Raw genomic sequence first — 14390 nt, 5'->3', positions numbered from 1 at the left:
GTTTTGTTGTGTGTGAGAATGGACTCGGGCTATAAAACTGACTAGTTCAGCCACAATATAAATCTTGATTGAGTTCACTAAAATTAAAATGTTGACACTGAACAAAAATTTTGATAGTTTTGGTTTTCAAAAAATCATTGAACATGGAAAATTGACATAGATTTATAGGAAACTATTGATATATGATACTCATGCTTGTTTAAATTGGTGTTCAGGGTGAAGAAGATGAGGTAAACAATGCATTCAAATTTCAGCAAAATCCAAAATGAAATTTTAAAAAGAAATTCTGGAAATAATTTTGTGAAAAACTTGAGTTTTCAATTCTCTGTTGCCATTTTTTTAACATTGTGCCCATTGAGATTCCAGGGAATAAATAAAAAACAAATGTAAATTTCTGAAACTTTTACATTGTTCAAACCATAATTTTTACAATCTTCAAACATAAAGTTTTACAGTGTTAACAGTTTTCAAACCATTGAATTTCACTTTGTTGACAGAGGCCTTTATGTGTGCAGACAATAAAATGGGAAAAATGAAGAAAGTACCTAAAAGATCATTTTCAATATCACTACAGGAGGTTACTTATAAAGTCTTGTGCACATTAGAATACTGGCACTCAAGGGTTAAACTTTCTAATGTAGTTGGGAAACAGTATTTTTAAATTTTCTGACTAACCATGCTAATTGTATCTAGGTAAACAAAATGGCTCTTGAGGAACGCACAGAGGACAATGATCCTACTAAATTTATGCTCAAATCTAAAGATCCTTCTCAGCCTGGGTTATCTTTCGTTATTCAAGCAAAATCAGTGGATGATAGAAATGATTTAGTTGCACTAATACGAAGCATTCTTGATACTCAGATGGACTTTCTTAGAGGTATATTTCAGATATAATAATTAGCTTTAATTTTTTCCTGGTTGTGTAACATTTTATATGATGGGGGTGGTAGTTTTCCGGGCCACCCTGGAATTCCGTGTTTTAATAAATATTTTCCGCCATTTCATTTCTTTTTGCTGACCCATTTTTATTTTCTTATATTTTACCCAGCAAGAAGAAAAGATGGGGAGGGGGAAAGATTACTAGGGATATCACATTTCCTGTCCAGCCGAGTGGGTGTGGTTTCTCTCTGTTGTGTGTGTGTGGGGAGAATGTTCATTCTTTCTCCAGCGCTCTTTCTTTCACTTTTTCCCATAAACCAGTATATGTATTTCTATTGACAGTTGAAACAGGGAAAGCGAGATTTTTATCGTTTTTTTAGGGGTAAAATGATATTTAATTAGCAAAATAATATATAGTATGATAAAATAAATGTCACTAAAATCTTGATAAGTAATCAGACAATTAATTGAACTTTCTCAGGAATAATGATGCGTTTTGTCTCTTTTTCCCCCCCTTTTCATTTGATTTGAGGAGTTTAGATATTCAGATAAAAATTAGAATTGCAGAGTGCAGATGTTCAAACAAAAATAACATTAATAAACAAGCTTTAATTTTGAAAGGATAATCCCTCCTTTTTAATAAAAGGAAAATATTATTAATGAATATTAGTTAAATAAATTTTTTGTAATGGAAACATAATTTAAGCAAAAGCAAAGTCTGTGTGCTGATGTTTCTTTCAATCATCATTTATTTTCATCTTCAATGATATTCATAGTTTATTTTTCTTTAACCATTTTTGGGGAGTTGGTTGCTTGGAAATTGGCAATACGTTCTACATAAATTTAAACTAGAAAATATCCTCTTGCCTCCCAGCAGTTTGGTACAATCCTGACTGTAGGGTGCGAGATATCTGTCAGGAATAGTAACTGCATTCAATCGGCGGTAGTCCCCACATAGTCGGCAGTCACCATTTGCTTTTCGGACCATATGTAAAGAAAGGACTTGACCAAGGAATTTTAGAAGGGTATAATTTCCAGTGACATTTGGTAGGAAAATTCCTTTTTCATTGCTTCCAAAAGTTCCGGCCGCAATCTTCTAGGTTAAGCAAACACAGGAGGGCCTGTAGTCTCAATGAAGTGAAAAACCAGAATATTTAGTTTCTGTTTACCTAAACAGCAAAAATTTTTCAACATTGGAAACTTTGCAAATTTTTCTCACATTCTGTCAAAGGTGCATGCAAGGTAGCTAAATTAAAAGTGAAATCTTCGTTTTGGACTCTGAATCCGGATGACAAAAGTTTTGTATTTGCATCAATCAAGCAGTTGTGTTGAGAATTGACCAGCAAATTGAAATTTTTGAGAAAATTGACATTGTTTATAGGTTGCTTAACATCAGCAACAATAAATTTCCATTGGAATTAACATCTTTATTTGAATTTAAATCTAGTAACTTTGTTCCATACATAGGAATTTCTGTACCGTTAGCAGCATAGGTTTAGTGCGGTGTCAGTCTTACAACAAAACTTAAATTTTGAAATAACAATGACATCAGCTCCTGTATCAACTAGAAATTTGATATTTGTCCTGCGGTCGGTCACTAATATTCTGGCAATTGGTTCAGCCGTTAGGCAACCACCTTTTTAGTTTTCAGCATTTTCATTGAGCCACTGGTTACAGCTCGAAATTTGTATGGACTCTTGCATTTTCTTGCTGAGGTTCCGAAATTGGTGTGGTAGAAACAAAATTCGTTAGCATGTTCCACGTATTGGTGTCTGAAAGGAGGGCACCTATTGCTTGAAAACTCATAGCTAAAAGATGAACTTTAAGACCTCGGAAAATTTTGAACAATTACCATCAAGCTAGCAACTTGATTAGACAACTCTGAAATTTGATGTTTCAGTGTAGAGTCCGGCTCTGTAGTCGAACTGACTGAAGTTTGAGGGGCAAACTCTAGAATTCAGTCAGCCATTGTTGCCAAGTTATTTAACTGTTCACGAGAAGCAACCAACCCTAAATTTATATTAGCTGGTAGTGAATCTAACCACAGTGATTTTAGTAAATCATCACTGAAATGATTTCTTGCTAAATCTCTCATTTGTTTCAACAGTTAAGATGGACACTGGTCACCAAGTTCAACACTTTGTAATAAAGTTCGTAATTTAGAAGCTTCGCTCTCAACATAGATTTCTAGAAGTCTAGTCTTTAAAACGTAATATAGATCACTTCCAGGTGGACTGGTGATCAAGTCTTGGATGGTATCCAAAAGATGAGATTCAACAGTGGCAACAACATGATTAATTTTTATTCCTTCTCTTGTAATGCCTGCAATTTCAAATTGGGCTTCGATTTGTGCAAACCACAACTTAGGATTATTCTTCCAAAAAGGTGGGGGTTTAACTGCAACTCTTGATATTTCTGACACTGGTGTAGCTTCTGAACTTATACCTTCCTACAATGGCATGCTTTAAAGTATTTTGGAAAACTTTGATGGAAAATTCTAATGTTGCACAATTGCATATGTTAGGAATTCAATCCACAAACTGGAATAGAAGTGCGAATTCCAAAAACACTGGTCACCATTTATCTTTGGCAAGATTGGTTGCATGTATTAAATTCTACATTTTAAATAGATCAATCATCAAAGATAATAAAGGAGAAATGTGAAATTTAAACATAACTTAAATAACATTTTAGCAATTAAATTAAAAGCATCCAGGATTATAATCAAAGACGTGGAACATAAGGAAAAAGTGTAAAGCAAAATGGAGAAAGAAAAAAATTTTACAATGGTAAATATACATTTCATCTACTTGAAATTCAGTTCAGTTCGTTATACTTCAAGAAGAAAATAACGGAGAATACATAGAAGTTTACATGTTCTCCAGGTCACCAACTTTGGTACTTGAACCTAGTATGTTGATTACTCATGTTCTTGTCTTTTTAACAACTATTTAAATGTGCTCATTAAAGCAGTATAAATGTTTACCAATATTAAAAGCAGCATAAGGATGTGAAAAAAATGTTTATACATGTTTTTCAAATAGATCCCAAGCGTAAAAAGAAAAAAACAATTTTGTAACCATCGTTAAACAGTCAACCCAAATTTCAGCTTACAATTACTAGTGTTCAACTCCGTAGCCTTGTAATTTTTAGCCCAATCCAGAAGACAAGGGAACTCCTGAATCATTATAGAGGGTATTGATTTGTTATGGGAACTTAGAAGCCATTGTGACTATAACAGATGTAATGTGCACCAGTTATAATTTAATGTGTGGGGATTCTTTGGCCCGCTGGATTCAAACTCTTGTTCTCAGGAGTCCGATGCCCTACCAACCAAGCTTTCCTGGCCCGTAAAATTTTAAAAAATGGGGTTTTCTTATGGAAAAATTTATATTGATTTTTTGAAAGTGTCCCAAAAATGGATGCTTACCTGGAAACTGCTGAATGTGGAATTGATATATGTGTTTCTTTAAATTTTAAACAAAATGCAAATGGTTACTAACAATGAAACTCTCTAAAATATTCAGGAAAAACCTAATAACATTAAGAAAAATGAAAGAATTTTATCAATTTCTTTGTTGTCTAAACAGCAAATTTTTCCTGAATACTGCAGAGTATTTCTTTGTAAGTTTAAATTTTTGTCATTATCAGTGGTCGGAAAAACTACATTAATTTAGTAGTTAACTACATCTACTTGCAAATGTAATTATTATGTATTTTTTTTTTTAATGTAATGACTACAAACTGCTTTCATAATGTAGTCACAACATTTAGGAGATGAAGTTTGCTGGAGAACTTAATTTACAACCATGTTCAAAATGGTTTTAATGGTTAAAGATTTTGAATAAAGAATTGGCTTATTTAAACAAGAAGAAATAGTCCGACTTGTAAACTTAAGGAATTCAAACTAATAAATAAATTGACATATAGTTATTTGTGTTATATTTAATATAACGGAAAACATTCTTTTTGTTTTAACGTTACTGAAAATATTATCTTTCTTAACAGTAAATATTTAGATATGTTGGAAAATAGTCAAATATTTGTAACTTTGTTAAGTGTTAATGCCCTCTAAGAAAATTACTGAGAAAATATATTTCCTTTTGTTTAAATAACATCAATGTTTCTTAAGTGTATATTTGCATTAGAAGGTGTAGCCAAATTGATAAATTAACTATTATTTGTAATAACTAGTTTAAATATTCGTGCTACAAAATTCCTATTAATGCTCGACCGCAAGGGCATTCTCATTCTGTCCATTGATCGACCTGTGAAGATTTTTACTAATCAGATTCAAAAAATTCATTACATTAGTACCTTGCTCCTTTCTGTGTTCTAAAATTTCTACGAACTGCTGTTTTTTTTTAATCTTACTACTTACTGCACTACTTTTTTTTAAAAAAATTAGCAAACCACACTACAAAGAGTAATGACTACAGTAATTTCCTTACTTGTAGTGTGGTTCTTCCGACCACTGTTCATAATATTGCATATTTTATAATCAAATGCAAAATAAATGTGTAGACTTTGTACATATACTTTTTATTATGCATTTTTTCAGCATTACAATCTCCAATTGCTTATCAAAAGGAGTTAACTAAAGATATGTAAGTTATTTTTTTAATTTTTGCAATTTTAATCTTTAAAAATTTGATTGAAAAGAAAGTGATTGGATAATTATTTTTCCAATATGTCCTGCGATTTTCTACCAAATTTTAATAAATTTTATTGTTTTTATCATTGTTATTTATTAAAATTATTTTTTTTAGATGATGAATTTAATTTTTTTCAGAAAATTTAATGTCAAAACAAAAAGGGAAGAATTATTAGTTTTATCAGTTTAAATGTTTTTATTTTTAACTACCTTATTTATTGTCACCAACAGATTCATATAAAAACAAAACTAATTAGCTTGTACATTTTTATTACTCTTAGAAAAAATTACAAATTATAGGACATTACTTAGTTGCGTACATATGAGTCACACAGACATGATTCCAAATGTTTCTAAAGTTACATTGAAATTCATGCATGGTCAAGTGAATGCAATAAGTATTTAATTGATCTATATGCATCATACTCTGCTCAGATTGCCATTTGAGCAAGTCATGTTTTTATCATTGCTGAATCAACATGCTTGAAGGTGTATTTCTGTATAAAAAAATGGCTTTCTCAATATACAATATTTTTGCAGAACCTGACCTTCATTGGGAAAGCCTGTATATTTGCCTCTAGTTACCTATTTTTCAGAAATATATGCTTTGCTCTTCTTAATCTAATTGAAGATGCAATAAGTTATGAGAAATTTTATGTTTCATAATCATTGAATGTGGTAGAAACTATAAAAAAAAAATCTTGACTTCTTTTTTTTTTTTTCGAGAGAAAACAAAACATGATCTACATAATATATGCAATAAAAGGCAATTCTTCAGCTCCTTGGAGTTGATGATTTTGTAATTGTCTAGGTTCCCCTTGGGCCCAATGTGATGATTTGAAATTGATTTATTCCAAAATCCTATATAATTACTACTATAAGCATGATTTATTACTCCAATAATTTTAAAATTTAGTTTCTGAGCTATCATATCTAGTATTTGAAGTAGCTAAGTTAAATTGAAACAAAACAAAGTTTTAACTTAAGGTTAGTTTTTAATATACTTGCCTTTATGGAACAGTTTCTGTTTTACTATTTCTGTTTTTATTTATATTTATTTTAATAATTTTGTTAGGATAATTTTAACTATTCAGAGTTATTATGTAACTATAGCATCTAACAATACTATGCATTAAATGTAGCAAAATTTAAAGGATAATATTATTTAGATGTAACTATAATAATGAGCCTGTGACCAAACAATTATTTAGAAGCCAATAGCTCATTCTGAGAGATTTTTGGATGCTAATTTTAAAGCAAAATAGTGCATAATTATGTCATTTTTACCATTTTTTTCACAAATTGACAATTCTGAATTTTATAACCACCACATTGTATTGTAATCTACTAAAAAAAAGGATAAGCATTTATTGTAATAAATAAAAACAAATTTTTAAGTAATAAAGTCTGCAGTTTTTTTGATAATTAAAAAAAATGACTCTTATTCAAGACAAATATCTAAATATCCTTATTTAGACAAATGAGGTATTGTTTCAAACATTTTATTTTGCTGAATTAAATAAAATCAATCCTAAATCAGTAGAACTAATAAAGTTGTTGGTATAGTTTTTTACTTCAACTTATTTAAGCATCTAACATTGCCATTGAGAAAAGCGAGGCATTGTTTCTAATGTGCTACCTTACCTAAAATCCAATAAAAACAGAATTTAAGTCAATAGAACCAATAGTTTCAAATAAATAATGGTTTTATATAGGAAAATTTTATTTATACCCAACTAAGCATGAAACCTTCAATATAATACAGCTCTAAACAAAGTGTGCCAAAACATACTTCCTGCGACATTTACCAACAAAACACCATATTTAATACTGTCTTGTGAAATTTTGTGCCAAAAATGTAACGAAATCGAAAGTGACTTTGAAAATGAAACCAACCAAACTCTAAAAAATCTACATAGCGCTCCTCATTGTGAAGAGATTGTGATGCAATGTTTGACATCTTTTTTATATGTATATATATCTTCACTTATCTATTTTTAGTCTAGGGTAAGATGATTGTATTCTACATTGAAAACCCGGTAATTTTTTGCAGAGATTAGTTTTTTCACTTTTTACATTTTCAGAAGAATGAAAAACTCAGTTTCTTCAAAGAAATCTTATCTACAACCAGTGGCGTAGTTTTGGGGAGGGTTTAGGGGACAAACCCCCACCAAAATTATACATTATTTGATTAATGAGATATTGTATGGTAAGTAGGATGTAGTTTAAAAATATTTTCCATTATTGATTTTTTGTAGTTTAAACATTTGGAGATATATATATATATATATAATTTATTTTGAATGGAATATGTCCTGAAAAGAACCTGGACGTTTTTTTGATCAAATGTTTATTATTTTTCTAATTATATATATATATATCAGAAGATAAACCCCCTCCAAACATGCATTAAAACTACGCCACTGTCCACAACAGGTGCTTTTCTTGACACTTGTGATACACTTGGAAGATTTTCTTTCATTGCGATAAAAAGCTTCTTGCTAATAATTTTCATTTTTGTGTAGGCATTTCATTTTCACTCCATCTGTAATTTTTCTCTTGGTTTAAAAATCTCTCATTGTATTAACTTAATTATCCTTAACTACTCGTAAATTATTATTAATTCAAATTGTATCTCTGGATCTAAACTTTTAAAATGTACATTCTCCGTTGTATATATTTTTGAAAATTAACGAATTGCTATTATCAGATAGTTTAATTTTATCTACCAAATATATCTAGAAATCTACCAAACATATCTAGAAATCTCCATTGAGAAAACACTTTATTTTTACAGAGACATATACTATTATACCTGAGATAAAATGCCATTTCTGTTGAGACATTTTTTGTTTTTGCTGTGTCATCCCTGAACCTTTATAACTACAAAACTATCAGTTCTATTGATTTAATTTTTATTTTATTGAATTCAACGTTAAAAAAAATACTGCTACTTGCCTAGCTAACATCATCAGCTGTATAATTGAGTAAAAATACAAAATAGTACTTTTTATAAATCCTTAATATCTTCTAAACTATTGATCTTATTGACTTGAGTTTGAGCTCCTTCCACTCCATGTTAAAATATTCATCAGAAACAGTATCACACTTCTCTGTATAGAAATTTAGTTTCATTCCCACCCAAAAAATTAGTACAATAGGCATTTTTCTAAGTATATTCAAGCCATTTTGTGAAAAAAACCTTATGTGACTGAAAAAATGGTTACATATATATTGTATGTGTTACCCATAAATATTATGAGAAGAATGTTTCTCAAGGACATGTATCTTTTCAAACCTATTTAGATTTTCCTCTTGGTAACCTTTATTTTATTTGGCATTGCATTTAACCTTATTTCTTTCATTTCCACTGTAGTTCCTCTTTTCTTAACAACCTAATAAAGAGGTTGTTTGAAGAAATACCCCCATTTCTAACTAACTGCTATACTTGTTTGAACATCACTAGTTGTGCTCTTTTAAACAAATCTTTCTCTCTTCTTGCATTCCAGAGGAGCAGCACATGTTGGGTGGTGTTGGTAATTCTCACCCTCCCCTTTTTGGTGATTTATGGGTTCAATGCATAAATCACTAGAAGCTAGAAGTAGAGAGAATTGTCAAATATACTTGGTTCTTACAGAACAGTAAATACACAAAAAAAAAATTTTTTTTAAAGAAAAAAAAAAGCATTACAGCTTTTCCTGCATTCCAGAGGAGCAGCACATGCTGGAAGGTGTTGGTAGTTCTCACCCTCCCCTTTTATGTGATTTATGGGTTCAATGCATAAATCACTAGAAGCTAGAAGTAGAGAGAATTGTCAAATATACTTGGTTCTTACGGAACTGTAAATACACAAAAAAAACTTTTTTTTAAAGAAAAAAAAAGCATTACAGCTTTTCCTGCATTCCAGAGGAGCAGCACATGCTGGAAGGTGTTGGTAATTCTCACCCTCCCCTTTTTGGTGATTTATGGGTTCAATGCATAAATCACTAGAAGCTAGAAGTAGAGAGAATTGTCAAATATACTTGGTTCTTACGGAACTGTAAATACACAAAAAAAACTTTTTTTTAAAGAAAAAAAAAGCATTACAGCTTTTCCTGCATTCCAGAGGAGCAGCACATGCTGGAAGGTGTTGGTAGTTCTCACCCTCCCCTTTTATGTGATTTATGGGTTCAATGCATAAATCACTAGAAGCTAGAAGTAGAGAGAATTGTCAACTTGGTTCTTACAGAACTGTAAATACACAAAAAAAACTTCTTTTTAAAGAAAAAGGCAAGATAAAGAGTTGTTTATTTTGCTTGTTAAAAGTGTCTGGGAACTAGACCTTTTTGGGAAAATTACTTTCAGCTATGGGACTTCATACTGTAATAACAATTGATTGTTATTCAAACTAAGAAACTCTGATGCTATCAATTTACTGATTTTGATGCTATCATTACCTAATTAATTCTTTTAGATATAAGTACTGTACTTGTATTTCTTTTTTTCTTCTTCTAGTTCTGCCCCAGAATTGGGAACATTGTGGAATCCTTCATTAAGAAAAACTTTATCTCATCCTGCTGCTGCTCACAAATCTGGAAAATCACCTACTTCTGTATCTGGAGGATCTTCTACTTCTAAATCATTAAGATGTGTTACTCGAGAAAAGAAATATACTGATAATCCAGAAACAAAAAATACTTCTGCTGGTCAACCAACCAAGGAAGAAAAAGACTTAACACAAGAAACTATGGAATCCCAGAGCTTAGCTGTTCCAAATACAACTGGCTGTTGTAAAAAAAGTGATGTTACTGATCTGAATGAAAAAATTAATATTGGTTTAGAAGCATCATCTAGCCGACAGCGCAAAAATTCATTACCATTAGACAAACATTTAAACTTAGCACAGCAAAGCCCTCCATTTGGGAAAAAAAACTTTCTTGAAGGCTTCAAAAATGCTTTAAGACTCAAATCTAAAACTGATTCAGGATTAAGTAGTGTTAATGGTAATGGTCCAGCTACTCTTTGCTCCAGCCACAGTTTAGATTCATCTTCAGTTACAGCACAGAAAAATATTAAAGGAGAACAACTCTCGCTGAACAAAGATATTGATATGCCAAGAAGATGGTCTGAAATAAACTCTTCACGGTCAAATAGGCCAAGCTCAGTATCTGATCTCCCCGATGATGTTTCGCTCTAAATGTTAGTGTTATGAATTCCAGGTTAAAGATTTTAACATCAATTCATTTTCCTGTATTGATGCATAGGAGCAATTGTTTTATACCCTTTACATCAATGCAACAGTTTCTTCTGTAGTTACTTTCTCTTGAGCTTTTAAAGTTTATTTTGGAAAGTGATTATGAACCTTTTAGAAACTGGAATCGGATGTTTGTTGTGATTTATCCTTTAAAATGTGGAATACCTGTATATGAGATCAAATTATTGCTTGTTATATTGCTACCCTTTTCATCTGTTTAATAAAGATGTAATATAATATTGTCAACATCCCAGTGCTTCCTATCATCTGCGCATCCTTTTTTTAGCCAAAGTTTAAATATCAAGCATAGATTTTGTTTTTTGGTATGCGTGCATAGTTTGTTTTTTTATGTCATTATTTTATTTTTTGTTATAATTAATATCATTTAAGATGTGTGGCACACAATAAAAATATTTTATTGAAATATTTTAAATTGAAAGAGTTTATTATATTGTCTTGTGTTTTTCAACTTCAAAACTTATTTCTCTGTTTATTTTATTATTTATTTATAATGCTAATTTTGAAATTTATTTCAACAGATTTTTGAAAGAAAAATACGTATTAGAGGCATTGTCTATCGGAGCATAGTGTCAAGTAATTTGATTACCAAATAAATCTAAAATATACAACACCTTGATCATAATACAAAAATGCAATCGGTATCAAAAGAAAAACATCCAATTTACCCATTTACAAGAACAGGTTAAAGAAAATAAAAAATTACTTTGAATTAGGAAGTGTTTTTAGTTTCTAATCACATTAAGATAGATGGAATATGCAAAGATGTTTTTGTATTATAAGTGTTCGCACAAGGTGAGCTTTGTTGTCCGTGACGCAATCTAATATATTCTGCTTAAAAATTAGTTTCGTGATCTTTTGATAATTGAAGTTTTTCAGCTGCAAAACAAAATTTTATTAGTGTTTTGTCAACCTAATTAATCAAATTTAACTATTAAAAAAATATTCTATTGACTAATTCTTATGTTAGCATAGTAATTAACATATGTGAAATAGTCTACTTTCTGTTTTACATTTAAAATCTATTGTTATCTTTGAATCGATGCAATTTGGATAGTTATGATTTTCGTTAATAGGGAAAAATTAAGGTAATTATTGGGTCTTGTGACCAGTGCCCTTTTTTAAAAAACTTTTCCAAAGTATGTTATATAAGGATTTATGTGTATATTTTGTTCGAGAACTTTTAAATAGTTTTTAGATAAAATTGTGCCAATATTCAAATAATTCTAAAAAATTAAACAATTTTTCAAAAAGTTTCGATGCAGGAATAGTTAAAAGTCAAAAAGCATTAAAAGTAAATGTTTGGGGTTAGTGCAAATCTATTTATATCTAAGACTACATTGCTTTCCTTTTACTTTTGATTAATTTTTACCCTGTATAAAAAATTATTGCTTGAAAATATATATAATCATAATTATGTAATTTTTTTTTTTACTGGAATATGGCCATATTTTAAATTAATTCAAAATTCTTGGTTTAGTGTTGTTCGATTGCGGAAGAATACTTAGAGCATACACTAAGTCTTTTTTCTCTTTAAAGAACCTGCTTTGTGATGGTAAAAGAGAGGAAACTGAATCAGTGAGAAGCTGCAAGAAATTGGCATACCAAAGCCATTAATAGAGTTGTGTGTCGGTTAATTTAGAGAATCAAAGAGTTTAAGGCAGGGATGTGATTCTTCTGCTGATTTCCGTTTTTTTTTTTTTTTCAGAGTTTTTCATTTTTTCCCCTAACTTCCGTGGAATTTTTTTTTAGCAAAAGTTAAAATATTTTATGAGGAATTTTCCGTTGACCGAAAGTATTGAAGTCCTCATTCCTCCTTCTGAAGTTTCTCTAAAAATCATTTCCTTGAGATAAAACTGGTTGACCTTTATTACAGGGATGAGATTTTCCGCTTTTTAGCGGATTTTTGCTTTTGTCTCTCGAATTTCAGCCTTTTTATCAATAACTCCAATTCTCTAAAAGTTTCGTTTTTTTATATATATATATAAATATCCGCTTTTTTTTTTTAAACTTCAGTCGTTGAAATAAAATATATTTACGATTTTCAAAGATAAACAGAAAATTCAATATACGTCCTAGCTGCTAACCCTTCCGCATTTTTACTTATTTTAGCTATTTTCTCCGATTTTACGCACAGAGAAAAAGATTTTCCGTATTTTTATCCGTCTGCCGCATAGCTCGTATTTTCGTAATTCTGACGTCGCTGCTTCCTGTCGTTAAAGCACACGTAAAAAAAAAGGTGGATTTTTGCGGTGAAAATATTTATTTGCTCATTCAATTAGTCTTGTAAATTTTTATTTATGTCTAAACAAAAACAATACAAACAAGCCTTTTAGAAATCCCAAGTCCATGCTCTGCAAATATCTCGATTCTTATTCCTGCGATTTTAATATCAATCATCGATTTTTCGTATTTACTTGATTTAAAAGTTGGCATTGCGAATCTTATTTACGCTATTTTAATATCGTACATTATGATTCTTATTTACAAGAATTAAAAATCCAATATCGCGTTTTGTATTTATGCATTTTTAAAATCGCGATTTTATTATCAAATATGGATTTTCGTATTTACCTGATTTAAAAGATGAACGTTGTGATTCTTATTCGGGCGATTTAAATATCGTACATAGTGATTCTGATTTACGAGATCTAAAAATCCAATATCGTGATTTGTATTTACGCCCTTTTAAAATCCTATGTAGCGATTCGTATTCACGAGAGCTTAAAATCCAATGTCGTGATTTTGTTTTTGTGGTTGTAATATGTATCAAACATCGATTTTCGTATTATCCGTGCTTTAAAAATTAGACATTAGGATTCGTATTTACGTGATCTAAAAATTACGCATAATGATTTGTATTTTCGCATTTTTCAAATTTGATATAGAGTTTCATATTCACGTGATTTAAAAGCCTCATATCGGGATTCATATTCTCTCAATTTAAAATCATACATGTGATTCATATGATTTTAAAATTAATCATCAGGATTTATAATCACATGGTTTACAAGTTTAAAAATCGCACTTTTTTTGTCAAATTTTTGAATACATATATATATTCATTCTTGGATTTCCTCTTTTTTACTTTCTGACTACTCTCATCCCTGTTAAGGCCTAATAACATTACCAATTAAAGAACAGGAACTTATGGAATGTTTGTTGGATAGACCAAGAGTTGGTTATCCTTGACAGGCAAGAACTTGTGCATCTTGTTGTATTCCAAAGAAAAAAGTTTTATAATGTTTTCAAGTATAGCAAACCAGATGAGGACAAGTATCTAGACTTTGTGAAGATTATTCTTCCTTGAATCTTTGATTATTCTTGAAAAATCCAAGCACCTCCAGTCGTAAAAATAAACTACATATCTTGTGATAAAAAAAAATGAGGTTTTTCAATCCTCAGTTGAAGGGTCAATGGGACTGAAACGTGGAGCCTAGGGAAGTACTTTGATAATTTTTGACAAAAAATTAGCATTTTTAGCCTGGCAACACTGCTTATTCCCAATATTTAATAGGATTCATGAAGTACTTTTAAAAAATAATTTACTAGTTCTTAAATTATAAAGTTATAAGCTAAGATACATTTTTACTACTTATTAAAAGC

General features: G+C 30.2%; 1 protein-coding gene across 8 annotated transcripts in view; it reads left to right on the top strand.

The window, feature by feature from the left end:
• LOC107442362 (rho guanine nucleotide exchange factor 25) overlaps nt 1-11199 on the top strand; it is a 33052-nt gene extending 21853 nt beyond the window's left edge. For 6 of the 8 annotated variants that reach the window (XM_016055916.4, XM_071187916.2, XM_071187917.2 and 3 more), the window contains exons 12-14: nt 694-877; nt 5441-5486; nt 10028-11199. In XM_016055916.4, coding sequence (XP_015911402.2) covers nt 694-877; nt 5441-5486; nt 10028-10709 — 912 coding nt within the window. In that variant the 3' untranslated portion in view covers nt 10710-11199. Of the gene's footprint in view, nt 1-693; nt 878-5440; nt 5487-7617; nt 7738-10027 lie in introns of those variants that run through there. The other 2 variants (XM_087155484.1, XM_087155483.1) reach the window with 1 other exon arrangement.
• The last annotated feature ends 3191 nt before the right edge of the window (nt 11200-14390 follow it).

Source organism: Parasteatoda tepidariorum, chromosome 11 (genome assembly GCF_982258835.1).
Source record: "Parasteatoda tepidariorum strain Cologne lab strain chromosome 11, Ptep-v5.0, whole genome shotgun sequence".
NCBI classification, from domain to species: domain Eukaryota; kingdom Metazoa; phylum Arthropoda; class Arachnida; order Araneae; family Theridiidae; genus Parasteatoda; species Parasteatoda tepidariorum.
This window is presented reverse-complemented; position numbering and strand designations above follow the sequence as displayed.